The following is a 27670-nucleotide window of genomic DNA, read 5'->3' as shown; positions in this document are numbered from 1 at the left end:
TTGAACTACAAGTGCACTTGGAAGTGCAGTCGCTGTAGATCCGAGGGGAACATGCAAGGAAAATAAAAAACAGCATTTTAGCTTGCACATGATTGGATAATAAAATCAGCAGAGCTTCCCCTCATTTCAGATCTTTCCCTAAGATCTACAGCAACTGCACTTGCAGTGAACTTGTAGTGCAAAGTGGATTCAACCCATATGACATCATTCCTCCTTTCTTGATTGGCTGAATTTTTTTTTTCTAATGGCTGACTTCAGGTGTTTGAAATACAGAAGTTTAAAAAGTGTGCAATGGGGCTGATTTACTAAAGGCAAATGGACTGTGCACTTTGCAAAGTGCAGTTGCTCCAGAGCTTAGTAAATGAGCAGAAGCACTGCTGACCTCTGTCATCCAATCATGTACAAGCAAAAATGCTGTTTTTTATTTTCCTTGCATGTCCACCTCAGATCTACAGCGACTTTACTTCCACGTGCACTTGTAGTTCACAGTGGATTTGCCTTTAGTAAATAAACCCCCCGGCTCCATTGGGGAGCTATCTCCCTGCTTCCTGGCTGTTGATGGTTGTCATTGGGAAATGAGGGGAAATATCATCATTGAAGACACAGAGGGGTTGATTTACTAAAGGCAAATAGACAGTGCACTTTGCCGTAGTGCAGTAACTACAAAGCTTAGTAAATGAGGTAAAGCTTTACTTTGCAAAGAATACCCAATCATGTGCAAGGAAATTTAAAAAAAAATGAATTTTTGCTTGCACATGATTGGATGATGGAAGTCCGCAGAGCTTTTGCTCATTTATTAAACTCTGAAGCAACTGTCTATTTAACTTTAGTAAATCAACCCCAGACAGTAATAAAAACTTGACAAAGGTCTCAGGTCTTTCAGACTTTCTCCATAACTAAAAAATTGTTTTGCCTGAAGTTGGGCTTTAATATAACATTAGATTTGTCAGGCACAATAAGGATGCATCTACACCAGACTGTCAGAAATCATTCACCAAAGCTTTCACCAGTAAATCCTGATTAATAAATACATACTGTAGATATGTTTTTAACTTTTGGATAATATCATGGTTGCTCTTGAGTATATTTAACCTCCCTGGCAGTTTTCCCGAGTGTGGCTTGGGGTTAAATTTAAGTACAATTAGCGGTAACCCTGAGCCACATTCGGGATTGCATTGCAGGATCCTGGTGCGGTATACTTACCTTGTCCGCAGGATCCTGCGATGTCCCCCCGCTGTGTCTGCAGGCTCTGTCCTCCGCCCGATGCCTCTGTGTGCCGGGCTCCATTCCCTGCGAGTGCCGCGATGCACGGGGGCGGAGCCAGAATCATAACACATACAGTACACTGTGATCTTACAGATTACATTACTGTATGAAATAATTTCACCTCCCATTTGTCCCTAGTGCTTTGTCCAGTGCCCTGCATGCAGTTTTATATTATAAATACTGTTCTTTCTGTCTGGAAACTGGAGATTGTCCATAGCAACCAAAAAGTGTCCCTTTACGTCAAAAGTGGTTTTAGACCAGTTAGAAAACAGCGATAATAAATTAGAACACTTGCAGAATTGAGCGATATTTTATTATTATTATATTATTTTTTATAATTATTTATGTTTATTTATTATATTATAATTTATGATTTTGTGTTTCAAACTTTATCATACCTGGGATATCTACTAGACGCTTGTTTGGACAGATTTAAGTGTGTTATTACTAAGAATTACAGGCCTACAATATAAAATTCCAAATTTCTATGCAAAATAATTGTACCGCTTTGAGACACAAAAATCTGACATAATCATACCGCCAGGGTGGTTAATGGAATTCTACTTTTTTACCCAACAGGAAAAAGCTGCAGATACAAAGATCACCTTTCTAATTTCACTGAAGCATACCCTAGAGCTCGTGGAGCCCTTAAAGGTAACTGCAAACTTCAGATTCTGTTATTGCATCCTGGTTAGTCGGGCAGATGCACACAGCTAAGTTCTTAAAGTGGACCTGATCTCAAAAGTGAAGTTTTGCTTTCCTATACATCTAGAAATGTTAGCTGTTACTAAACACTGAAAAATAATATGGCAATTTCTCGTATGTGAGGTTGGCTAGGAATTCTTGTGCCTTCAGCCCCATAGCTGTATATCTGCAGTGTGAGATCTAAGGCTTCTGACTGCTGGTCTCTGTAGTTTTGGAGTGAGATTTGTTGATGTCACTGCTGTGCTGCTCACTGTCTTCATTGGTGGAGGCTCTGATATGATAAGGGGCAAATCCCTGCCTCTACCAAGATGGCCGCCTCCACACAAAGACAGAGCAAAACAAGACATGGTAAGTCAACAATAAGGAAAGATTGGCTGCAGAGTGACCACGGGCAATAAGCACATCAAAATTATTCTTTTATAAATCCTATATTACTTTTCAGATTGCTGCACTGCATTTGCGCTGCAGTTTGAAAAGTCCTGCATGCAGCATCTTTGTTTCCTATTGACTTAAATGGAAGAGCACCAAAAACACACCCAGGGTGCATATTTAGGTGCGTTTTTGGGGTCATGTGGCCCAGAGATGCTGGTTATTAAGGAGCGGGCACCCGCTGGTGTACTTAACTACCAGTAAATAGCTGATTGTTAAAGAGCCAGCACATGCCGGCTTCCTTAAAATCAGCGGATATGTAAATAATGCCCTCACCCCGCACTCCCCCATCTCCTGCCGAAGTAGCATAGGAGTTCTGCAGCCATCCATCTCCTCTGGTCCGTCCGTCCACTCCTTACATTGTTGGAGCTGATGCTCCAGGCTTTTCCGCACACTGTCTGTTTGGCTCCTTCCCCCGCCTGTGGGAGCATTGCTCCTGCACTAGAGGAGCCGGAGCATACTGGCCACCAAGGAGGTACTAAGGGAAGCATTATCACTAGTTGTTAAAGTGAAACTGAAGGTTAGATTTTCATTTTTTTAAAATAACAAACATGTCATACTTACCTCCACTGTGCAGCTTGCTTTGCACAGAGTGGCCCCGAATGGAGTTTTCTGGGGTCCCCCGGCGGCTCTCCTAGCTCCTCCCGGGGGGTTACCTTGCAGGCATGCTCCCGAGTCCTGCATTCGGCGTCCATAGCCGCTGAGTGCAGGACTCAGCCCTGCCCCCCGCCGCCCACGTCATTGGATTTGATTGACAGCAGTACGAGCCAATGGCTGCGCTGCTATCAATCTATCCAATGAAGACCCAAGAAGCCCAGGTAACGATCAAGCGTGGGACTTTCGAGGGCTCAGGTAAGTAAACTGGAGGGACAGTAATCATCGGATGTTTTTCCACCTTAATGCATAGGATGCATTAAGGTGAAAAAATATGAACCTTTACAACCCCTTTAAGGGCGCTGGAAGGTTCCGGCTCCTTAACGACCAATGAATAGATGGTTGTTAAGAAACCATCACCCAACAGCATCCTTAACAACCAGCTATTCAGGGATCTGCGCTGTAATTCAATGTATTTAAAACGCGTTATGCATTTTTTAAAAACACATTTTATTCATTGATCCCTAGACTTAACAAGCTGAAATGGGGATTTAAGGTTTGTTTTACCCTCCGCAAATAAGGAGTTCATATTATTGTTGTTGTTATTATTATTATTATTTCTGTAAAGGAGCAAAAATCATCTGTAAAATGCAGTTACTTATAGCAAGCAATCACATTTAGCTTGACTTTAGTCAGAAATGCAAAACCTGCACTGACTCTTGTGTGTTCCTGAATTCCATACATCACCAGTCTCCATTGTCTGTTCTTATAAACTGGAGTGGGATTTAGGAACAGATTTACATCCTAGGCATTCATTTATTAAGACTTTTGAGAGACTGCGGGCAGTCGGTGTAAATCTTTCTATAGGTAGATAGATTGAGGCATTTACTTATTATATATTCAGAAAAATTCTTCTTTTACAGGCTGTACTGAAAAACTGTAAGACGTCACTCCTCAAAGCTTACTATTCTTCTCTAGAGGATGAAAGGCAAGTTGGCAGTCATGTTAACTCACCTACAGGCTATATTTTCCCTCAAGGATAAATACTTCTCTTGATCACCTGACGTATTTTGATGCCTCATTGTTTAGGCCCATTCAAATACAAGGCTAGAATATTTGTGGTTGTTTCATTATGTGTCTCTTAGGTACAGTTAGAGTCCTTGCATTGTTTTTTTTTTTTTGTTTTTTTTGGTTTCCAAGACACTGTGGGCACACTGTGGTAACTTATTACATGCAGAAAGTGCCTTTTTAAACAGTATTGTCACTTGTGATTTTTACCATTTTTTTTTTTTTTACATGATTAAAGACATTTTATTAATACACATGCATGTAGAGATGACCAAAATGATTTAGGCAAAACTGATTTTGCCCCGGAATTACAGATTTTGCTGTGAAATTGCCTATTTAGCTGTCAAGACTTTGCTAGATATGCTGTTTTTTTTAAGGTATCAGTTTAGTTTAGCAGTTTAGTTTATTACATTTGTGTTAAATATTACATTAATACAGTTTATATGTTTTCACGCAACATTCACCCAGGATTTATGCACTGTCCCAATTTCTTTTCCCCTTTTTTTGTGTTTTTGATTAATTGTGTACTTTTATTTTACTTGTTTTCGCTGTCTATATTTTATTGTCTGTAAAAAAAAAACAAGAAAAAAACAACACAAAATAAGGCTAATGAAGGGAGTGTTTTGTTTTTTTTTTCTTTTTTTATGGCATAAGAACAGGATCCTTGAAAAGAGGTTTTGTAACCTTCAGGAGCAATTTTAAGCTCATTGCATCCTGCAAAACCACCCTAAAGCTGAACTCTGGGCACAAAACCTTTTAGTTTTATATATATATATACACACATATATATATAGTAGCCACAAAGGATATAAATCTATTTGTGTGTGCCTTTGCATGCCCATATACTTCCTAGGAAAAGAAGCAGTGACATCATCACTGTACTGTACAGAGAGCAGAGCTGTGGGCATGACCCAATAGGCCCCACCCATCACAGGCCATTTGCTTAAAAACTGCAGGAGGGGCGGAAAAAAGACCAGTCACCCTGCACAAGGAGACAGAACAACAGTAAGCGGTCTTTATTACAGGAAGCTCCTGCTCATTACACACCATTACCGCACAGAGCAAGAAAAAATACACAAAGTACCCCAAGGTTCAAATAGGAATACACATGCCTCTTATATTTAGACTTTTACTTTCACAATATTATTTCAGGAGTTGAGTTTTTTTTTGTTTTTTTTTTTGTTACATAATATTTTTATTATAAAATAAGTACAAAAAGAAACATAACATAATACCAAAGCAGGACCCTTTCAAGGTGCTAGTCCTCAAGACTATCAATGAGCCGTAACCGGCCTGGTAAGACCAACCATAAATGTAGGGTTCAAGCCAAAGAGCCTGACAAGTTATTACAGAACAAAACCAAAAGAAAAAGCAGGAGCAGAAATGGACACCACATCGGTAACATAAAATGAATACATATTTAAAGGTTAGACCCTGGGGTATCTTCTGGGAAGCAGTAGTAGCACAATCTCAGGATAATACAGTGCCTTCAAAAAGTATTCATACCCTTTGAAATGTTCCATGTTTTGTCATGTTACAACCAAAAACATAAATGTATTTTATTGGGATTTTATGTGATAGACCAACACAAAGTGGCACATAATTATGGAGTGGAAGGAAAATGATAAATGATTTTCAATTTTTTTTTACAAATAAATATCTGAAAAGTGTGGTGTGCATTTGTATTCAGCCCCCTTTACTCTGATACCCCTAACTAAAATCTAGTGGAACCAATTGCCTTCAGAAGTCACCTAATTAGTAAATAGAGTCCACCTGTGTGTAATTTAATCTCAGTATAAATACAGCGTTTCTGTGAAGCCCTCAGAGGTTTGCTAGAGAACCTTAGTGAATAAACAGCATCATGAAGGCCAAGGAACACACCAGACAGGTCAGGGATAAAGTTAGAGGAGTTTAAAGCAGGGTTAGGTTATAAAAAATATCCCAAACTTTGAACATCTCACGGAGCACTGTTCAATCCATCATCCGAAAATGGAAAGAATGTGGTACAACTGCCAACCTACCAAGACATGGCCGTCCACCTAAACTGACGGGCCAGGCAAGGAGAGCATTAATCAGAGAAGCAACCAAGAGTAACTCTGGAAGAGCTGCAGAGATCCACAGCTCAGGTGGGAGAATCTGTCCACAGGACAACTATTAGTCGTGCTCTCCACAAATCTGGCCTTTATGGAAGAGTGACAAGAAGAAAGACATTGTTGAAAGAAAGCCATAAGAAGTCCCATTTGCGAAAAGCCATGTGAGGAACACAGCAAACATGTGGAAGAAGGTGCTCTGGTCAGATGAGACCAAAATTGAACTTTTTGGCCTAAAAGTAAAATGCTATGTGGCAAAAAACTAACACTGCACATCACCCTGAACACACCATCCCCACCGTGAAACATGGTGGTGGCAGCATCATGTTGTGGGAATTCTTTTCTTCAGCAGGGACAGGGATGCTGGTCAGAGTTGATGGGAAGATGGATGGAGCCAAATATAGGGCAATCTTAGAAGAAAACCTGTTAGAGTCTGTAAAAGACTTGAGACTGGGGCGGAGGTTCACCTTCCAGCAGGACAACAACCCTAAACATACAGCCAGAGCTACAATGGAATGGTTTAGATCAAAGCATATTCATGTGTTAGAATGGCTCAGTCAAAGTCCAGACCTAAATCCAATTGAGAATCTGTGGCAAGACTTGAAAATTGCTGTTCACAGACGCTCTTCATCCAATCTGACAGAGCTTGCGCTATTTTGCAAAGAATGGGCAAAAATGTCCCTCTCTAGATGTGCAAAGCTGGTAGAGACATCCCCAAAGAGACTTGCAGCTGTAATTGCAGCGAAAGAAGGTTCTACAAAGTATTGGCTCAGGGGGGCTGAATACAAATGTACCCCACACTTTTCACATATTTATTTGTAAAAAATTTTGAAAACCATTTATCATTTTCCTTCGACTTCGACCACTTTGTGTTGGTCTATCACAAAAAAATCCCAATAAAATCCATTTACTTTTTGGTTGTAACATGACAAATTGTGGAAAATGTCAAGGGGTATGATTACTTTTTCAAGGCACTTAACACAGAAAGCCCCGATGCCAGCAAGAACTGGAGTTCAGTTTTTTTTTTTTGTTTATTTATTCTTTATTTAGTGGAATGCATCAAAATACAAAAACATGACATGACAGATATAGCCGGTACAAACAGACCTTTGGAAGTATTCTGTGCGGAGTTCAGTTTTAACTTTACCTTCCCTAATGACTTCAATGCAATTTGGTGAAATCCTGCAGAGATCTTCGGTTTTTGATGAACCTTCTGGAAAATAAAATTTGCTCACACCTCCTTCAAGCTTTATTGCAATTTAGTAACAGGTGCCAATATTATTTTATCTATTCACTAGGTGTAAAATATGGTATCACTATTTATGCAGCTACTACACTGGGAGTTCAGTCTTTGGTGGGGTATTGAGTCTTCATCCAAAAAAATGGTGTGAATATAAACTTCAATTATCCAATTATGTGAAACACATCTGCACATGATTGAGGTATTCAAAATGAACAGGTATTTGCATTTCATGTGAATAGATAATGGAGGTGAATAATCACACGATGATTTGCATCGGACGCCCCCATCTCACTGACCTGAAGTAATGTTTTCTCCATATTCTTGCTTTCTATAGAATTGGCCTAGGTTAGATTGTTTTGTGTTTTTTTTTTTTCTCAGAAAATCTGGAGTTTCACTTTACTCTGATTTTTTTTATCTTTACCAGGTTTGATCTTATACTTGAAAAAATTCGAACGGTCATTAATGATGACACCAGATACATCAGAGGATGTCTCAATATGAGAACTCAGAAGTGTTATGCAGTTAAGCCGAACATTAGCGAGTTCCTCGACATTGCCCGAAGAACGTATGCAGAAATCGTAGATGACATTGCTGGTATTGATCAAAAGTTCTGAAAGCTCTATCTCTTTCTGTATCAGCATTCATTTCCTAAGGCTTTTGTCATAAATTCTGTATATTTGTGTCAGAGTTATGTTAGAATATTTCTTTACTATTTATCTTTTTTTAAGCCAGGTAGACACGGGCCGAATGTCAGGAGACATTTGCCGGTTCAAAAAAAAAAAAATGGCAGACATTCGGCCCGTGTGTATGTTGATCTGACATTTGGCCGGCTTCCGTCGGACGAGCATGCTGGAAAACCGTCAGCCGACTCCCAATCAGAACTCAGTTTTTTGTTGCATGCTGTCAACATACGAAAATTCTCGTACGACTGAACTCAACTTCAGAAGTGATGTAATGTGTTAAATTGTTTTGTATGTGTTCTTTCATTTCTGAGCATACGTAGTCATGCTCTTATGATTTTCTTCGGATGGAAATTGTACTAATTAAACAAAAACCAGACGTTGTGTTCACACATGACAAACATTTTATAGACTGCACATCCAGTTTTTGTTATCCGAAAAATTCGAAATTGGCTGTCGAAAGTACCGTACTAACGATCCCAAAAATCGGCAGATCGGTCATCGGATGAAATTTTACGTCCAATTTATTGATCGTGTGTATGGGCCTTTAGTGTATACCAGGCTTTAGTTTAGTGGGCAGCTGGTTAATAACCTGGAGCGCTGTTAGGACTTATGTACATTGGCATTTGTTTGTATTCAAACTGCTCCCCCCCCAAATACAAGTTAAAGACTATGCAATAGAAACAGGCCATAAGGAAGTCAGAAGTAGCTCTGAAGGAACTCAGAAACATCTTCAATGCAAACTGAATGCTCAGATTTTCTGTTGGCACACCATTCATCTCCCTAGTATTACAGCATGGTCTCCTGCTGTAAACCACAATAGACCTTATTTTTATTGCAGACTATTAATGCTCACTCAGAAGCAGACTGTGGGAATTACAAATCTTGTGACTAGCTTCACACCAAAGGAGTTGTTAAAGCATTAGTGCACTTTAGGACAAAGTACATTCATCCTTTTTGCCCCCGTGCCCTGACCTAACCTAACCCACCCTTCCCAGATGCATACTTACCTCTCAGTCTTTGGCGATTGTTTACATCCTGGCTGCGTCTGCGCATTTCAGCCTCCTATGCCCGGTACACACGATCGGACTTTTTGACAACAAAACCGTGGAATTTTGTTCGAAGGTTGTTGGCTCCAACTTGTCTTGCATACACACGGTCACACAAATGTTGGCCAACAATTCCAAACATAGTGACGTACTAGACGTACTACGTGGTTTTTCAGCTCTTTAGCGCCACCCTTTGGGCTCCTTCTGCTAATTTCGTGCTAGTAGAAGTGGTGAGTGTTGATTCATGCATTACTTTTTGCGTTTTTTGTTTTGTGCTATTATTCTTATTATTCTTGATATCACTTGAAAAAAAAGCCTTTGAAAATTTGTTTGCAATAACGCCATCAGTATCACCAGCAAAGCAGCTTCATTATTATCTCATTAAAGAAGAGAATTGTGCGCTGCATTTGGAGATTTCATAATTTGCCACGTCACGAATGTTAATTCTCCATTATGAATGCTAGTTTACAAGACCGGCCGCTTCTGCTTCTCCGCATGCGTGGACTTTTGTGCGTGGACTTGTGTACACACGATCGGACTTTCCGACAACAAAGTTTTGTTGGCAGAAAATTTGAGAACCTGCTAGCCAACATTTGTTGGCGGAAAGTCCGACAGCAGATGTTCGATGGAGCATACACACGATCGGACTTTCCGACAACAAGCTCACATCCAAAATTTCCCGTCGGAAAATCCGACCGCGTGTACGCGGCATAATACTTCTATTGGACTGTCTTCCTTCATCTCCGGTCTCAAGACGGCCCCATAGAAGTGACTGTAGTGCACAGGCATGGCCAGGAAGGTGAGACTTGTGGCACTGTATGTAAACAATTACCAGAGGCCACTAATGTTGAATCTAGGTAAGTATACTGTACATTTTTTCTGAAAGTGCACTTATTTTCTAACACAGATTGACACCCAGCTGTTCAACCACTTAAAATGTGTGTTTAACAGAATAAAATAAAAACACATTCAGTACATCTATGCAACACATGCAAATTTCCCCATGTTTTATTCATTTCAATGCTGCATGTACAGAAAAATACCTGTTTATCTGACAGAAAATCTAGTGGGCTCCAAATTTGCTGTTTGAGCTGACAAAACAGTGCACTGAAATTCCAAGAAGTGTTGTCAGCCCTGTGCAGTTTTTTTCATTTGGATTACGGAACACCCCCCCTCTACTTTCTTCATCTCCATAGCAAAAGTAGGAGATGTTATGTAGTTCAGTAGGGTGGAACTGGACAGGGCTGACAACACTGTTTACAAGTATTTCCATGCAGAAACAGATTTGCATTGTCAGGTCAATACAGGAAGTTAGGCGCTCAGTGGATTTTTGGTATGATCTACAAGTGTTTTTCTGCACTTATTAGGCTGGGTTCACACTGATGCGAATTTAATGCAGGTTTCTCCACATCCAATTCGCATGAAAGGAAAGTGTGACTGGCTCTCAATGGAGCCGGTTCACACAGCTCCGGGGCGGCCACAGAGCACACTGGAAAAGGGTCCTGTACGTCTTTGGCTCAGTTTCAGGTGCGAATACAGGCAAGGATCCGGACCTGATTCGCACCTGAAACGGTGAACAGGGACGCACTGGACCCCAGGCAGAACCCGCAGCCCCATCAGTGTGAACCCAGCCTAAAAGTGGTAGTAAACTCAAAACAACAAATCCACCGCAATGAGAATGCCACATTATAATGCAATTAAAAACACAAAGCGATAAGCTAGAGCATCATACAGTGCCTTGAAAAAGTATTGATACCCCTTCAGCCAGAAAAAAGGGGTTTTAGTTTTGGAAAGAGTGGGGAAGGTTTAAATCCGCTGTTGTGTTTTTATTGCTTTGTTATCATTAGTAAGATTTCTGCTCACAACCTCATCAGGTCGTCCAGAAAGCGGGGTTCCACTCAAATTTTTAACTTAATCTTACCCCCTTCAGTTAATTGCATATATGTTCAAATGCTGCACGAAAATTTTTTTCGCTGTAATTACCTTTATATTGTACTTTATTGTGGCACTTCCTGTCTCTCCTCCCATGGGAGTAGGCGTGTTTATTGCCTTTCCCCGGCGCCGCACTGTCTCCTGGGAGCTTAGTGTCAGGCTTCCCAAGATTCAGTGTGAACAAGCTGTGAATGAACAGCATTCACCGTATCCAGGAAATCAATGCTTGTGGGCTTCACATGCCCACAAGCAAGATGGAAACAGCCAGCATCACATTTTTTAAGTTATTCTTCAGTACGAAAACAGACAGAGGCGGAAATATTACACCCAAACTGTGAGTATTATTTTGGGGTTAGCAAAGTGTCTCAATGACCTAAAAAAAAAAAAAAAAAGATTGGTCGCCGGACTCCCACTTTAAGTGTAAATCTCCCATTGGGGATAAGGACAGCATTGAGGGCTGTTTTAGTATGAGAAGTAAGATGTTTGCGGCTGTTTGCAATTGCAAAGTTTGCTTGTTATTTCCTATGGGGTCAATAAGACCGAAGGCTAGGAGAAATGTCCTCACCAATGACCATTCAAAAAAAAATAGAAGACTGCTATAAATTCTGAACATTCGCCACATGTCCAAAACAATAAAATGCATTTGGCTGGAGTTATGATCTGTTATGTTATTACTTGTCCGTCCAAACAGGCTGATGCTATTAAGAACCATGTTAAAAACCTGCAAAGTTTTATTTGTATACAGGAATGATATCACAGCTATCTGACAAGTATAACTTGCCACTAAGAACAAGTTTCAGCACTGCCCGGGGATTCTTCATCCAGATGAATGCTGAAGGAAGTATGCAGCTGTCTCTTCCGGCAGAATTTGTTAAGGTGGCTATTGTTTTTATTTAGACGCTATCACTGTAAGGTATATTGGTCATACCCATGATATATATTGGTCTTGCCTATTATGGATCAAAGAATAAGTACACCTTTGTGAAACATAATTTAAAAAAAAAGTATATACAGTGGGGACGGAAAGTATTCAGACCCCCTTAAACTTTTCACTCTTTGTTATATTGCAGCCATTTGCTAAAATCATTTAAGTTCATTTTTTTTCCTCATTAATGTACACACAGCACCCCATATTGACAGAAAAACACAGAATTGTTGATATTTTTGCACATTTATTAAATAAGAAAAACTGAAATATCACATGGTCCTAAGTATTTAGACCCTTTGCTCAGTATTTAGTAGAAGCACCCTTTTGATCTAATACAGCCATGAGTCTTTTTGGGAAAGATGCAACAAGTTTTTCACACTTAGATTTGGGGATCCTCTGCCATTCCTCCTTGCTGATCCTCTCCAGTTCTGTCAGGTTTGATGGTAAACATTGGTGGACAGCCATTTTTAGGTCTCTCCAGAGATGCTCAATTGGGTTTAAGTCAGGGCTCTTTAAGAACAGTCACGGAGTTGTTGTGAAGCCACTCCTTCGTTATTTTAGCTGTGTGCTTAGGGTCATTGTCTTGTTGGAAGGTAAACCTTCGGCCCAGTCTGAGGTCCTGAGCACTCTGGAGAAGGTTTTCATCCAGGATATCCCTATACTTGGCCGCATTCATCTTTCCCTCGATTGCAACCAGTCGTCCTGTCCCTGCAGCTGAAAAACACCCCCACAGCATGATGCTGCCACCACCATGCTTCACTGTTGGGACTTTATTGGACAGGTGATGAGCAGTGCCTGGTTTTCTCCACACATACCGCTTAGAATTAAGGCCAAAAAGTTCTATCTTGGTCTCATCAGACCAGGGAATCTTATTTCTCACCATCTTGGAGTTCTTCAGGTGTTTTTTTAGCAAACTCCATGCGGGCTTTTATGTGTCTTGCACTGAGGAGAGGCTTCCGTCGGGCCACTCTACCATAAAGCCCCAACTGGTGGAGGGCAGCAGTGATGGTTGACTTTCTACAACTTTCTCCCATCTCCCGACTGCATCTCTGGAGCTCAGCCACAGTGATCTTTGGATTCTTCTTTACCTCTCTCATCAAGGCTCTTCTCCCCCGATAGCTCAGTTTGGCCGGACGGCCAGCTCTAGGAAGGGTTCTGGTCGTCTCAAACGTCTTCCATTTAAGGATTATGGAGGCCACTGTGCTCTTAGGAACCTTAAGTGTAGCAGAATTTTTTTTGTAACCTTGGCCAGATCTGTGCCTTGCCACAATTCTGTCTCTGAGCTCTTCAGGCAGTTCCTTTGACCTCATGATTCTCATTTGCTCTGACATGCACTGTGAGCTGTAAGGTCTTATATAGACAGGTGTGTGGCTTTCCTAATCAAGTCCAATCAGTATAATAAAACACAGCTGGACTCAAATGAAGGTGTAGAACCATCTCAAGGATGGTCAGAAGAAATGGACAGCGCCTGAGTTAAATATATGAGTGTTACAGCAAAGGGTCTGAATACTTAGGACCATGTGATATTTCATTTTTTCTTTTTTTAATAAATCTGCAAAAATGTCAACAATTCTGTGTTTTTCTGTCAATATGGGGTGCTGTGTGTACATTAATGAGGAAAAAAATGAACTTAAATGATTTTAGCAAATGGCTGCAATATAACAAAGAGTGAAAAATTTAAGGGGGTCTGAATACTTTCCGTCTCCACTGTACGTTCTGTTGCCTCTGATACCCGACTGATTCATTTAGAGGTTCATGCAATCTATGATTGTTTTGATAGTCCAAACATTTCCTAAAAATTATGTTGTCTTGTATCTAAATAGTTTAAAAAAAGAAAGGCAGGGGAAGCAGGTAGGCCTTAGTTGTTCGTTTGATGGAGGTTAACATATAGAAGAGTGCTGAAGAGACATCTAGAGGGATACTGGAGAAACATGAACATCTAGAGGGATGCTGGGGAGAAACAAACCTCTAGAGCAGCCTTTCTCAACTAGGGTTCCTCTAGAGCAGTGGTTCTCAACTCCAGTCCTTGGGACCCACCAACAGGCCAGATTTTAAGTATTACCTTGGGGAGTTGCAGACTAGAATACTGCAATCACTGAGCAGCAAGTGATATCACCTGTGATGTATTTCAGCTATCTTACAAACCTGGCATGTTGGTGGGTCCTGAGGACTGGAGTTGAGAACCACTGCTCTAGAGGTTCTATGGGTTCTTTGAGCAATTAGCAATTTCTGAGTCTCAAACAAATAACCACTGACACAAATGATGTTTTAAGCTGCCTATAAGAGTTGGTGGATTCATCCCACTGATCTCAAATGTTAGGAGCATTCTTCCATCTGACTATCATGATGTACTCTGCTGTACTTATTAATAATTATTAGCAGGGATTCCTTGAGTCCGTAAATAAATTTCAATAATTCTGCCTTGTTAAAAGGGTTGAGAAATGCTGATCTAGAGGGATTCTGGAGAAACCTGCACATCTAGAGCAGGGGTCTCCATACTTTCTGAATGAAGGGCCAGTTTACTGTCCTATAGACTTTGAAGGGGCCAGACTGTGGCCAGTGTGAGTAAAGAATGCTTTGGTGTCAATGGGAGTAAACCATGCCCCATCATTGTTATTAGTGGGAGGAATATTGCCCCATTGTTGGTATCAGGGGAAGAAATAGTGCCCCATCCTTGGTGTCAGTGAGAGGGATAGTGCCTCATCATTGGTGTCAGTGGGAAGATTAGGGCCCTGCAGTTGGAGTTAGTGGGAGGAATTGTTTCTTATCATTGGTATTAGTGGAAAGAATCGTGCTTCATTGTTGGATTCAATGGTCTGAACAGAAATTATGCCCCATTGGTGGTGTAGAAGGAATAGTGCCTTGTATTAGTGGGAGGGATAGTGTTCCAAGGGCCTGATAAAGGCAAGCAAGGGTCTACAGTTTGGAGACCGCTGATCTAGAGGGATTCTGGAGAAACATGAACTTTTATGCTCCGTACATATGAGCGAAATGTTCGACAGAAAAAGTCTGATGGGAGCTTTTCATCGTATATACCGTTCGTTTGTATGCCTCATCAGACTTTTTACGTCGAAAATTCTGACAGACCTAGAAAGAGAACATGTTCTAAATATTTCCGACGGAACCAATCCTTTTCAGGAAAACCGTTCGTCTGTATGTTGTTCCAACGTACCAAAAACAACACATGCTCTGAAGCAAGTACGAGACGGAAGCTATTGGCTACTGGCTTTTGAACTTCCTTTTTCTAGTCCCGTCATACGTGTTGTACGTCACCGCATTCTTGACGGTCGGACTTTGGTGTGATCATGTGTACGCAAGACAGTTTCAGCGGAATTCCGAAGGTTTTTCCGACGGGAAAACCGGTCGTGTGTACAGGGCATAAGAATGATGCTGGAGAAACATGAACAGCTAGAAACGTGCTAGAGAAACATGAACATCTAGAACAGCCTTTCTCAACCAGGGTTCCTCCATAAGTGTTCCTTGAGCAGTGAACAATTGTTACCTCTCATATAAGTAGCCACTGGCAACAATTAATTTTTTTTGGTTAGCTATATATGGTGCATTCTTACCATGGCAGCCTACTTTCTTCTACATAAATGTGAAATGAATAACCAGCTGCCAGAAGACATTACTCTTGCACATTCTACAATGTTATGCTCCAAGCTGAGCTTAGCTTTTGTGTCACCATCTGCTGTCATGATAGCTTGAAGGCATATGCATGGTGCCTGAATCTCCAGTCACCTTCCAAGTCATTGGCTAGTCTAAGAGCTGGTTCACACGGGGGCGACTTGTCAGGCGACCTAGCCGCCTGACAAGTCACCTCCCGTTCTGTACAATGGAACCGTTCTAATCGGAGCGACGCAAGTCGCTCCGACTTAGAAGAAAGGTTCCTGTACTACTTTGGGGGCCACTTGCATAGACTTTTATACAGAAGTCGTCTTGCAAGTCGCCGTGGCAGTCGTGTGTAGGTCGCCTCGGTGAGGCGACCTGCAAGTCGTGCCACTTCTAATTTGAACCGGCTCTCCCGCTTCTAGTGTGAACCGGCTCTAAAGGCTTGTGTACGTGGCTTTTGTTCCCCTTAAAACTGATTCTCAAATGCAAGTGAAAGCTTGCTGCATTGCCCATCTACACAAACACTAAGTTGCATCCACTGTACAGCAATGCTATGCAGAAAATGGGGATGATGTACAGTAAGTATCGAGTAAGTATGGCTGCCCTCTTGTGTGTGTGTGTGTGTGTGTGTGTATATAGATATATATATTTCCTGGCCCATCCTCACGTCAGCACATAATGGGTTAACACCTCTTTTGGAGCCCCACATGTTCCAAGCTGAATAAAAGACAGCCCCTCCACTAACTAAGATGTTCTTTTTTTAGTCAGCTCCAGGCCACATGTTGAATGCCGTTGGTAAGTAATTTGTTGCTGCATCCCCCCCCTACCAAACCTACCCCTCCATGTTCAGCCTCTCATGGAGTTGGAAGACCCTGAATGCTGGAGGTAAATCCTTCTAAGAACTGGGTACTTTTTTTGTGCCAAGGCCATGGGCAAAATGATGCTTAAACAGCATTGACATTGTACAGGTGTGGTATTGTAAGAGCCCTGCAATGTCATCATTGCCTCTCCCTTTGGGTTTTTCTTCCTGTCTTTTTAAATGCAGTGCACCGCACTGCTCTCCTGGCTTTATTGTCAGTCTGAAAGCGGCTGTGAATGGTGTCACAGAGTGCGGGGAGATGGGCAACACAGGATGGGAACCGCCAGACAACATGCAATAGTGTAAATCAGGGATATGCAATTAGCGGACCTCCAGCTGTTGCACAACTACAAGTCCCATGAGGCATAGTAAGACTCTGACAGCCACAAGCATGACACCCAGAGGCAGAGGCATGATGGGACTTGTAGTTTTGCAACAGCTGGAGGTCCGCTAATTGCATATCCCTGGTGTAAATGATCTTGGAGGTCTGCAGTTGGGAGGGCTTCTCTCCCTCTCTCTCTGCAGTCCTGCCAGGTAAAGGACTTACCTCAGATTCTGATTGAGTCTCCTGTGTGCCTCTGGATGTGCTGTCCTGGCTCCCCTGCTATGCTGTGTACTTCTGTGGGTTTGACAGTCTGACTGTTTTTTGTCTCACACTCTGACTGTGTCTATTGTCTGCCTTTAGATGTGCTGCCTGGGCTCACCTGTGGCTGCTTCTGAAGTGAGTGGATGAAGGCAGATGGCTCTTAGGGAGACAGTGTACCTGTTTTTTGGTGAGAGGTAATATGATTTTCTCCATATATTTTGTGCAAATATGAGCTTGCCATACCTGTTAGTGGCAGAGAAGATTAGCAAAGTTAGGAGGGGGCAACGTGGGACATGGTTTTTAAGAGTGCTCAAGGAAATTATTAATTTGCATTATTTTAGGAGCAGAAACCCTGAACACAAACGCTCCAAAAAACATAAGACCCGCCAATGATCATTTTATCCTGACCAGGATGATGACACCTAACAGGTTGTCACATTCATTAAGCATGTGGTCAATACACTCTAAAGGAGTCATTTCCACTTACCCTGTGAAAGGACAGGATACAGGAAATTGGCACATGCGTTTATGCCAGCATGATAGAAAATGCCTCACCAAGCTCAGGGTGCATTTTGGGCCTGCATGCAGTCTGCAGTGGTAGAGAAATGAAATTGCACAGGTTTCCTCACAAGGATGTGGTTTGTGCAAAATTCTAAGCTCTATTAAGGCGGCTATAGCCGAAAGTATGCTGCAAATATCCAAGCAACACCCATAATGATAAAGCAGAAATTGCTCATTGATGGAGGATGGTCTTTTCCCACAATGATAGAGCGTAAATCGCTCGTTGATGGAGGATGGTCTTTTCCCACAATGATAGAGCGTAAAGCGCAGGTTGATGGAGGACGGTCTTATCCCATATTAGAGCGTAAAACGCTCGTTGATGGAGGGCGTTTTTTTCCAACAATGAGAGGATAAAACGCTCGATGAAGGATGACAGAGACCTTGTCAGAAGACCAATTAACAGTAACAGGTTCTCTAAGCTTTATCCATATAAGATGGCTGATGTATGTTTATGCACTGCACTTCCAGGAGTGGATGCTACCCTCTAGTGTCTGGTCTAGCAAGTGTCTTTGCCTCTTTATAACTCGGTTGCCTTCAGAGATCCTATGGATAAGAAAGTGGTCTTGTTCACACCAGATGCAGTCCAGTGCATTTTTAATCTGCATCAAGAACGCATGGACAGTGTTTAACTTTGATTCCAATTACCTAGTTTACACCAGTACAGCGCATTCTAGTGCAGTCAACAAAAGTAGAACGTTGCATTGTTTCTTTATGGAACACATCTGGAAAGTGGCAAAACACACTGAGATTGCATCAAAAACACTCATGCAGAAACACATCTGGAACACAGAAATTGTGGTGATCTGGCCATCAGGCTTGCACAGAATCTATACAGTGACAGATTTTGCCTGCCAACCAGCAATAGCGTTAACTTCGCTATATAAACTTTAGAAATGGCATTACATTCAACACTGGAAACTGCAAGAATTGGCACAGTTTCTGGAAAGAGTAGAACCTGGCAACTGACTTTTGGTTGATGTTTTTGATAGATCTAGTACAAGTGCTGGCACACTCAGTCACTGCTAGGAGAGCATTGAGGTTAGGCAACTGGAGGGCAGGTGGAACTTGTGCACAAGCCTTTGACATTTCCTATAATGGGAGGTTATTCGGTCAAACGCTGAACAACACAATTAAGCAAATGACAAGAGGAAAAGTCTGGACTGTGGCCACAGACTAGTAAGAGGAAGCCGCCATCCTTCACTCAAGCCCACTGAACTTCAGAGGATGCAGGAGGCCAAATGTTACTTTTGACATGAAATCCAAAGTTACTTTTGACATGAAATCAAGTCCAGAGCAAGCTGCTAAGATGGCTGGAAAGTCTTTTTTGAAAGTACGTCCAACCAGTCTCTTCCTGTTGGGGCCAGGGGGCCTGAGTGAGGTTGATGATTGTAGCCTCCTTCTGGAGGGTTTGGACGAGAATCGTCAAAGACCAGTGGGTCCAGAAGACAGGTGGGAGTACAATTCCAAAGCTGACCACTGAATCCATTTAATTTATGTCCAACAGATCTCAGAAGAGAAAATGTTTGCAAGATTTTTTTACTGTTACAAGGCTATCATGCCAGTGATCCAGAAAACATAGAATCGTCTGGGGGCCTTTCTCCCCCGTTTTTTTAGGTAGGAGCCTTCTGGTCTGTTTCAGCCTAAAGGAATCAAATGTGTTCATATACACCAAGAAGTTCAAGATGGAGTCCATGCAGACAGTCACAGGGACAGTTCAGCAAGAGGATCAGTTGGTATCAATCGACCGGCCAACTCATATTTCCATGTACCGATCAATGCCGTGCACCAGAGGCGTGTGAGATTTGCGGTGGCCAGATGTCACTTCCAGTTCAGGTGTCTGCCTTTTACACATTGGCACAGCCCCAGGAATCTTTTTGAAGATCTTGTTGGCAGTGGTGGTACCTTGGGCCAAGTGGCACATGAGGGCGTTTCAGTTTGCCTTCTATAGCCTATGAGCTAGGCTGTCTATGAATCAGAAAATATTTGTGCCTATACAAATTCAACAAGAACTGGAATTTTGGACATCGCCACTGTGCTTCTTTCGGAGTCATACCTCTCAGCCCAGGAGATGGGATGATTCTGAAGCCAGATGCCAGTCTCTGGGGCTGGGGAGTCCACAATCTGAAGAAACAAGTGCAAGGCCATTGGAGCGCAGTGAAGCGCAGACTCCCCAAGTATCTTGAATGGAAGGAAGCCTTTTTCTAGCATTGCAAGCCTTTCAGGATCTTTAAGGGGACCTGAGTAAGGTTGACGACAAGACAGTAGTAGCCTACATTGCCTGACAAGGGGACACCAAGTCTTTTCTTGTTACAACTTGCAAAGAAACTTTTCGTGGGGCAGAGAACCACTTACAGTCATTTAAGGTTGGTCTTCTTGCCAGGTAAGCAAATCCAGTTATTGGTTTGGTTAGGCATAATATTTTTTTTAACAAGTGCCTCATACCAATATTGGCCCTATGGGGGCGTTCCAGTAGTACTTCTCAGGGAGACTTCACTAAACATGCAGCTCCTGATATCTGCAACAGGATACCAATGCAAAGACTCCATCATACAAGATAGGTTCACAGTGCCATGGTATTTTCTGTTTGATCCTTGTCTCTGCCCAAATGAAATCTTTTATGGCAAGGTCGGTAACAGCACCCCAATCCAATGGAACTACTTTTAATAGCCTGGCTATGAAATCGGCTACACTAGAGGTGCAGGGATTCCCTGAGGTTGTTCAGAGCTTGGTGACCAGAAGATCATCCATGAACACTACATTGGGAGAGGATATGAAAGAAGTCTGTTTTGTCTGCTCAGCAAAAGCTTTCACTCCTGTGTTCCCTGCTCTAGCCAATATCCTAGACATTTTACAGCCAGCGCTAGAGGTTGGTCTGGCATACAACTCCAATTAGGGTACAGATCTCTACTTTATCTTTTCACAGACAGCAGTGTTGCAACACTTTCCTGCAAGGGCCCTTTGGTGTCTTATTTCTTTTTCCTTTTTACCAGAGATAGGGATACCACGTCTATCTCCAAAGTTCAATTTTAAAGAGGTATCCGGTTTCCAGAAAAACTGGGAAGTAGTCCCTCCGAGTTCTCACACGAGAGGCACTGAGTGCACAACGGGAAGACTTTGGTTTTCTTACACATGGTCGAGTTACTAACAGTGTACTTGGTCAAAGGAGGAAAGTGTACAATCTTTTCATTTAGCCATCAGGCCTTCAAGAGTCATCCAATCTTGGGTTACCAGGATGATTAGATTGACATGCAGGAAGTAGGCCTTTCTGCTCTGAAACAATTGCAAGCCTATTTGACTAGAGGGGTGGCAGCCTTTGGGGCAGTTATGCCAGGATTGCTTGGAAGATATAGGTAAGGACTAACTTGAAGGTCTGTGCGGCCTTCATTCAACCTTGCAAACTAAATATGCAACCAGCAAGTTTGGGAAAAGAGAGATCAATTCTTTCTGGCTTTAGCAGCTTTTCTTTGATTGTCAGTGTCTCTTTTTTCATTTGTTCTCTCCCGCCCTATATTAGCTTTGGTATATCCCGTTATGTGCTGATGTGAGGTGGGCCAGGAAAATGGAAAATTGTTATCACTTACCGTAATTTTCCTTTCCTGGCCCATCCTCACGTCAGCACAGGACTCCCTCCCTAGTGGCCTGTCGCAGGCTAGGTTATCGAACATCTTAGTTGGGGGAGGGGCTGTCTTTTATTCAGCTGGGAACATGTGGTCATGTTGGGCTCCAAAGGAGGTGTTAACCTGTTATGTGCTAACGTGAGGATGGGCCAGGAAAGGGAAATTATGGTAAGTGATGACAATTTTCTGTTTTATATTTATAAAATTACAAATTATACTTAGGGTTTTTTGTGTTATATCTAGAATAAAGGACACCCCAATGCACATTTACAGTACAGCAAAATGCACCTGCACTATAGCACACCACAACAGATGGATGTGAAATGTTTGTATTTTATGTTGTGCATCATTGATAAAAATGGTGCTGGTGCGCTTTCTTATGCGCTCAGGTGTGCTTCTAGCTCATTCAAAATAAATAGGTAGCCTAAATGCAGAAAGCCTCATTGCATAAAATGGATGTGCATAATGTGAATGGACCCTAAAGATAATACTAAACCACAATTGATATATCAGCTGAGAATGGAAGCCTATGAGAAATGTTCTGATTCAGTGTAACAAACATTGTTTGGGAGATACTAATTCTGTTTGGTGGGATAGCAGGCAATGAGATGCTGGCAGGAAGAAGACTCACCTGACACTTCTCTAACATGATTATGCTGACAGCTTCTGTGAGATAGTTAATTGCAGTGGGTGCCTGAGAAAATTAACCCAAGAATCTTTTCATTGCAACTGCTTGCGATGCTCTTTTCCCAGGTGACGCAAGTTAAAAACACTTACAGCTTCACAACAGTCGATTTAATTAAGATGAATGAACGAATCAACGAATCACTCCGAGAAATCTACCACATGTCTTATATGTAAGTTTAGTCAGCGTCTCTTCTCTCTTTTCAAAGCCTTTATTTAACCACTTCGGCAATGGAAGATTTTACCCCCTTCTTGACCAGAGCATTTTTTGCGATTCGGCACTGCGTCGCTTTAACTGACAATTGCGCGGTCGTGCGATGTTGCACCCAAACAAAATTAACGTCCTTTTTTTCCCCACAAATAAAGATTTCTTTTGGTGGTATTTGATCACCTCTGCGGTTTTTATTCTTTGCGCTATAAACAAAAAAATAGCGACAATTTTGAAAAAAAAACACTATTTTTTACTTTTATTTTTTTACTCTGTGATTTTTATCGGGACTGCGACATTATGGCGGGCACATCGGAGACTTTTGATACTGTTTTGGGACCATTGTCATTTATACAGCGATCAGTGCTATAAAAATGCACTGATTACTGTGTAAAAGACACTGGCAGGGAAGGGGTTAACCACTAGGGGGCGATGAAGGGGTTAAGTGTGTCCTAGGGAGTGATTCGAACTGTGGGGGGGATGGGCTTCAACTCACATGACAGCGATCACTGCTCCCGATGACAGGGAGATGTGATCTCTGTCATGTCACAAGGCAGAACGGGGGAATGCCTTGTTTACATAGGCACTTCCCCGTTCTGCGGCTCCGTGACACGATCGCCGGGAGACTCGATGTCCCGCGGGCACGGTCACGCTGTACACAGCGGGCGCGGGCCTACTAGCCCCGCCATTTAAAGGGGACGTACAGGTACGCCCATTTGCCCACCGCTGCCATTGTGCAGACGTATATTGGTGTGCAGCAGTCGGCAAGTGGTTAAAGGGTTGGTACATCCAAAACTTGCAAGACATGGAGGTTGATTTACTAAAGGCAAATAGACTGTGCACTCTGCAAGGACGGTTGCTCCAGAGCTTAGTAAGTCAGGTAAAGCTTCATTTTGCAAATGATAGCCAATCACATGCAAGGAGGATAAAAAAAAAACCCACAGCATTTCTGCTTGCACATGATTGGATGATGGATGTCAGCAAAGCTGCATTTACTAAGCTCTGGAGCAACTGCACTTGCAAAGTGCACAGTCTATTTGCCTTTAGTAAATCAACCCCACAGTGTATATCTTCTGTGAGATTGTGCGCCATTTGAAAGGAGCCACAAGATGTTTTACTTTACCTGGTTTTGATGTCTTTTTCAGAATAGTATGTAAGCTGCTTAATGAGATCTATGAGCACATCCACTGCCTGTACAGGTTATCGGATGCAGTCTCCATGCTGGATATGCTGCTTTCTTTGGCTAGTGTTTGCACACTGTCAGATTATGGTAAGAGCCACATCTTACAGAAATGGTAGATAAACTTGGACATACAGTATGTGTGTACAAGGTTAGAAATTGGATATGTTTGTATGTGTTGTGGGAGTTTCAACACCAGAAATTTTGATATTTTCCAAATGGATATCTTGAGTTATACATGTAATACCGAACTGCAGACAGATATAAAAGACAAAATATAATGCAGCTCTGTATTAAGTAACACAGATGAAAAAAAAATTCTTTTCAAGTATGTATTGCTTAAGTGTTACTAAACCCAGGACCCTGCATTCACTATCTGGTCTCCCACAGTACACAGAACATAGAAATGCAATTGTATGGGTAAATTATAAACTGCTAAATACCTTTTCTCATCAGCAGTATATAACAGTCTTGTGACTTCTATCAGTGTCTGATTAAAGCTTGTAGGAGGAGTTTTCCTTCTCCTCTGACTGTCCTATGAGGCTGCATGACCCCCGACCCTCTGTCTGGACAGTACTAATTGGCCCTGTGCTGATCACATGCACCCTCCCAAGAAAAAAAAAAAAACCTTCCAGCATTATACACCAAACTGAGTATGTGCAGCTTGTCCCCTTCCCTCAATAATATCCGGAGATGAGTTGGAGACAGTGGAAGAAGAGGAGGATCAGAGAAGACAGGAACAGAGCCTTTTGCAGAGGATTAACCTCTTAGGTACCACAGTGAGTACAACAAGCATGCTTTAGTGTGCATACAGACTGATTTTACTGTTGTGAGTTTAGTAACACTTTAACTCAAGAAACTTGCCTTCTGTTGCTCCTTAGCTTCCTCCAAATCCTTTTTTTTTTTTGTTGCTACTGTGATCTGACTTCCTGTTAGAGGATGGCTACGTTTGTGCTCCATATTAGGAACGTAGCCACCCGCTCTTGCTCACTCCCAAGATAAACTGTGGACTGTATGGATTTGTACTGTGCATAGAGCAGTTCACATTACTGCAACTAATGTGCAGTTATCATTCCAAACAAATGGAAGTAAGAGAGAAAGCGGAGAAAAACACAGTAAGAAATAATTTCATAAAACAAATTACAGGGTCATTAAGTAGTGGATGTGCATGGATTATTTGGAGAAAATATAGATATTGTTTAGTGCCACTTTAAAGTATAGCTAAAGCCAAAACTTGCTTCTTTCTTTTTTTTGGATAGCGTATGAAATGTTTAGGTTTCTATTGCCATTTATGTCCTTACGCATTTGGTGCCAACAGGACAGAGTGAGGGAAAAAATACCCAGCAGGATAAAGTTGAACAATACAGTAAAACCTCGGATTGCGAGTAACGCGATTTATGAGCGTTTTGTGTAATACAAGCTGTTCCTTTTTTTTTTTTTTTTTTTTTTAAACCTGACTCGGTTTGCAAGTGTTGTCTTGCAAGACGAGCAGGATTCAAGCCTCTGGGGTGTGCAGTACTGCATTTGGCCAGAGGTGCGGGGGCGCTGGTGACGCTTGGAGACACTCGTAAACACTCCGTTCCCAAGTGTCTCCGAGTGTCTTTGAGCTTCCCTGAGTGGCTCCGAGTGTCACTACCGCCCCTCCCCAATTCCTGGCCACATGTGGTACTGCATAGACAAGCAGTGGCTGTGGAAGGAATTATCAGAGTTTCCACTGATTCCTATGGGGAAACTCGCTTTGTTACGAATGCTTTGGATTACAAGCATTCTTCTGTAACGAATTATGCTCGGAATCCAAGGTACTACTGTATATCTTTGACAGAGGTTATAACCTTTCCCCATTCTATCTATACCTGAAGGGATATATTAAAGGTGTTGTAAACCCTCATGGTTTTTCACCTTAATGCATTCTATGCATTAAGGTGAAAAACCTTCTGTGTTGCAGCTGCCCCCAGAGCCCCCCCCCCCCCCCCCCCCCATTTTTTCTTACCTGAACCCGATCGTTCCAGTGATGTGCACGAGCCCAGGGACTATAGCCGCTGTCTCGGGTCCTCATTGGATAGATTGATAGCAGCAGGAGCTATTGGCTCCCACTGCTGTCAATCAAATCCAGTGACACGGGGGCAGTGCTGAGTCCTGCTGTCTGCGTCAATGGACGCAGAACCCTTGCGCAGAGCAGGTAAGTATGACATGTTTGTTGTTTAAAAAAAACAAACCTTTACAATCACTTTAATAATGCAGTGAATGTGACATTCCACAGATATTCATTGCAGGTGAATCCTCTTGGTGTATATGTTTTAAAGTGGTTATAAAAGCAATTTTTTTATTTAAATAATAAATATGTTACACAATGGCTCCCGCTGCTGCCTCTGTGTCCTGTGAGAGCAGAGAGAGAGAGGGCTGAGCCCCACTGCAGACTGGCACAGCAAAGAACTCAGACAGGTGATTGGTGGGGGTGGGGGTGGGGGGTGGACGGGCTATAACTAATGAGACATTTTTTTACCTTAATGCTGATAATGCTTTTAAAGTGTTTTTAAAGGCTCTGCTTTAAGGTAAAAAAAAAACCTTCTCTGTGCAACTCCCAGCCCCCCTTATACTTACCTGAGCCTGATCTTGATCCAGTGATGTGCATGAGAACAGAGGCTCTTCCGCTCCTCAATGGCTCAGACACAGCAGCAGAGACATTGGTGGGGGCGGGGCCGAGCAGTGCTCGGTCTGTCTTATTGATGCACAGATCCGATTCTGGAGTGAGCAAGCGGCTTGATATGGGGGCACTCAGGATGAGGGAGGAGCCAGGAGTGCCAGCAGGGAGGGGGCCCAGAAGAGGAGGCTCGGGCTGCTCTGTGCAAAACCATTGCACAGAGCAGGTAACTATGTCATGCTTTTATTTATTTATTTTATGTATTTATTTTTTTTTTTTTAAGTTAGTCCACAAGGTGAAACTAAAAAGAAAAAAACACTTGAAAGAGAAATATAATGCAGCCACCACATCTAAGGACTCATGAATTTACAACAAATTACCTTCTTGTTTTTGTGTTTAGATTAGTTTAGACTGGAGTTGGTTTTAGGAGAGAGGCTGCTCTAATTTTATATCTTCAAAAAAAATATACAGTAGATATTTTTCAACAACATTGGCATTTAAACACATTTTGATAACACCTTTTTATTTCCAAGCCCATTTTGGATTTGTGTGATTGCTTTAAAACTGTGATATGTGTTTAGTTTATCTTCCGGGTACATTCACTCACTCACTCTTTTGTGCTTTATTGTAGTTCGTCCAGAATTCACAGATACAATGGCGATAAAACAGGGCTGGCATCCAATCTTGGAGAAGATTTCCTTGTCCAAACCAGTTCCCAATGACACCTATCTAAGTGAGGGGAGTAATTTTATCATACTCACCGGGCCAAATATGAGCGGAAAATCAACATATTTAAGACAGATTGCTCTCTTCCAGATAATGGCACAAATAGGTAACATTTCATGTTACTCTGATTTGTTGCTGTTTGAAGACAAATAAATGCATGGCATTTCATTGTATACAAACATTGTAACGTTTTATGTTCAGAACTTTATTGCTTTACGGTCATAAAGTATGCTTACTGCTCCATTTACTCCTACAGTCTGATGTGATGCCCAGTGTCTAGATTTCTAAATGGACATTAACCAGTTCATCTCTCACTTCTGTACACCGCCTATAAACCAGAGCAGTTTTCACATTTCTGCTATTGACTTATTGATTCAACAATAACTTTATTATTTTTTTTTAAACAACAAAGCAATAGACAAGTCATGTGTTTTGGAACAAACAAGGCTTTCTTTTAGTGCTTATGATAAAAAATGATTTTAGGTTTTATGCACTCTATAGACAGAAAGCTTTAAAGTGGTTATAAAAGCAGAAGGGTCTTTTTCAACTTAAATGATAAGTGCACCAATCATAACATGCTACACCCACATTCAGGGTGTAACATGTTACCAATAGACCGGCTCCCGCATCCTCCCGCACCCCCGCTGTGACAGCTAGCAGGGATCTTCTGCCCCCCCCCCCCCCCAGCTGTCAAATTTTTTTTTAAAACACGGCTCCGTCCACCAGTGCTCTGTGAATGGAAAACTACAAGGTTCGGCAGTGGGCTTTTAATGCACAGTCGCTGCACATCCATGGCATGCCTGAGGTTCTGCGCTAAGAGCACACTCACTATGTGCTCCTAGTACACTGATTGAGTTTTCACCGACAGCTGTCAATAACCTCTGATTGGGAGCCAGCGGGATGTACAAAGGTGTCAACCACAGGCTGCCTACAAAAAAGTGATCGGGGAGCTGATCAAAGGCCAGTCACCCTGCACGAGCCGAGGGCGCATCACTGACTGGTCTATATAGAG

The 27670-nt window shown here is 42.1% G+C and overlaps 1 protein-coding gene across 1 annotated transcript in view; it reads left to right on the top strand.

The window, feature by feature from the left end:
- Positions 1–27670, top strand: part of MSH4 (mutS homolog 4) — a 111243-nt gene that overhangs the window by 65209 nt on the left and 18364 nt on the right. Inside the window, exons 9-15 of the mRNA XM_073592078.1 lie at positions 1846–1920; positions 3918–3982; positions 7820–7989; positions 11802–11932; positions 21973–22076; positions 23257–23381; positions 26564–26764. Of these exons, the coding sequence (XP_073448179.1) occupies positions 1846–1920; positions 3918–3982; positions 7820–7989; positions 11802–11932; positions 21973–22076; positions 23257–23381; positions 26564–26764 (871 nt within the window). The remainder of the gene's footprint in view (positions 1–1845; positions 1921–3917; positions 3983–7819; positions 7990–11801; positions 11933–21972; positions 22077–23256; positions 23382–26563; positions 26765–27670) is intronic.

The sequence above is a fragment of the Aquarana catesbeiana genome, linkage group LG07 (genome assembly GCF_042186555.1).
Source record: "Aquarana catesbeiana isolate 2022-GZ linkage group LG07, ASM4218655v1, whole genome shotgun sequence".
Taxonomy (NCBI): domain Eukaryota; kingdom Metazoa; phylum Chordata; class Amphibia; order Anura; family Ranidae; genus Aquarana; species Aquarana catesbeiana.
Note: the sequence above shows the minus strand (reverse complement) of the source record. Positions and strands in the feature narration are given on the sequence as shown.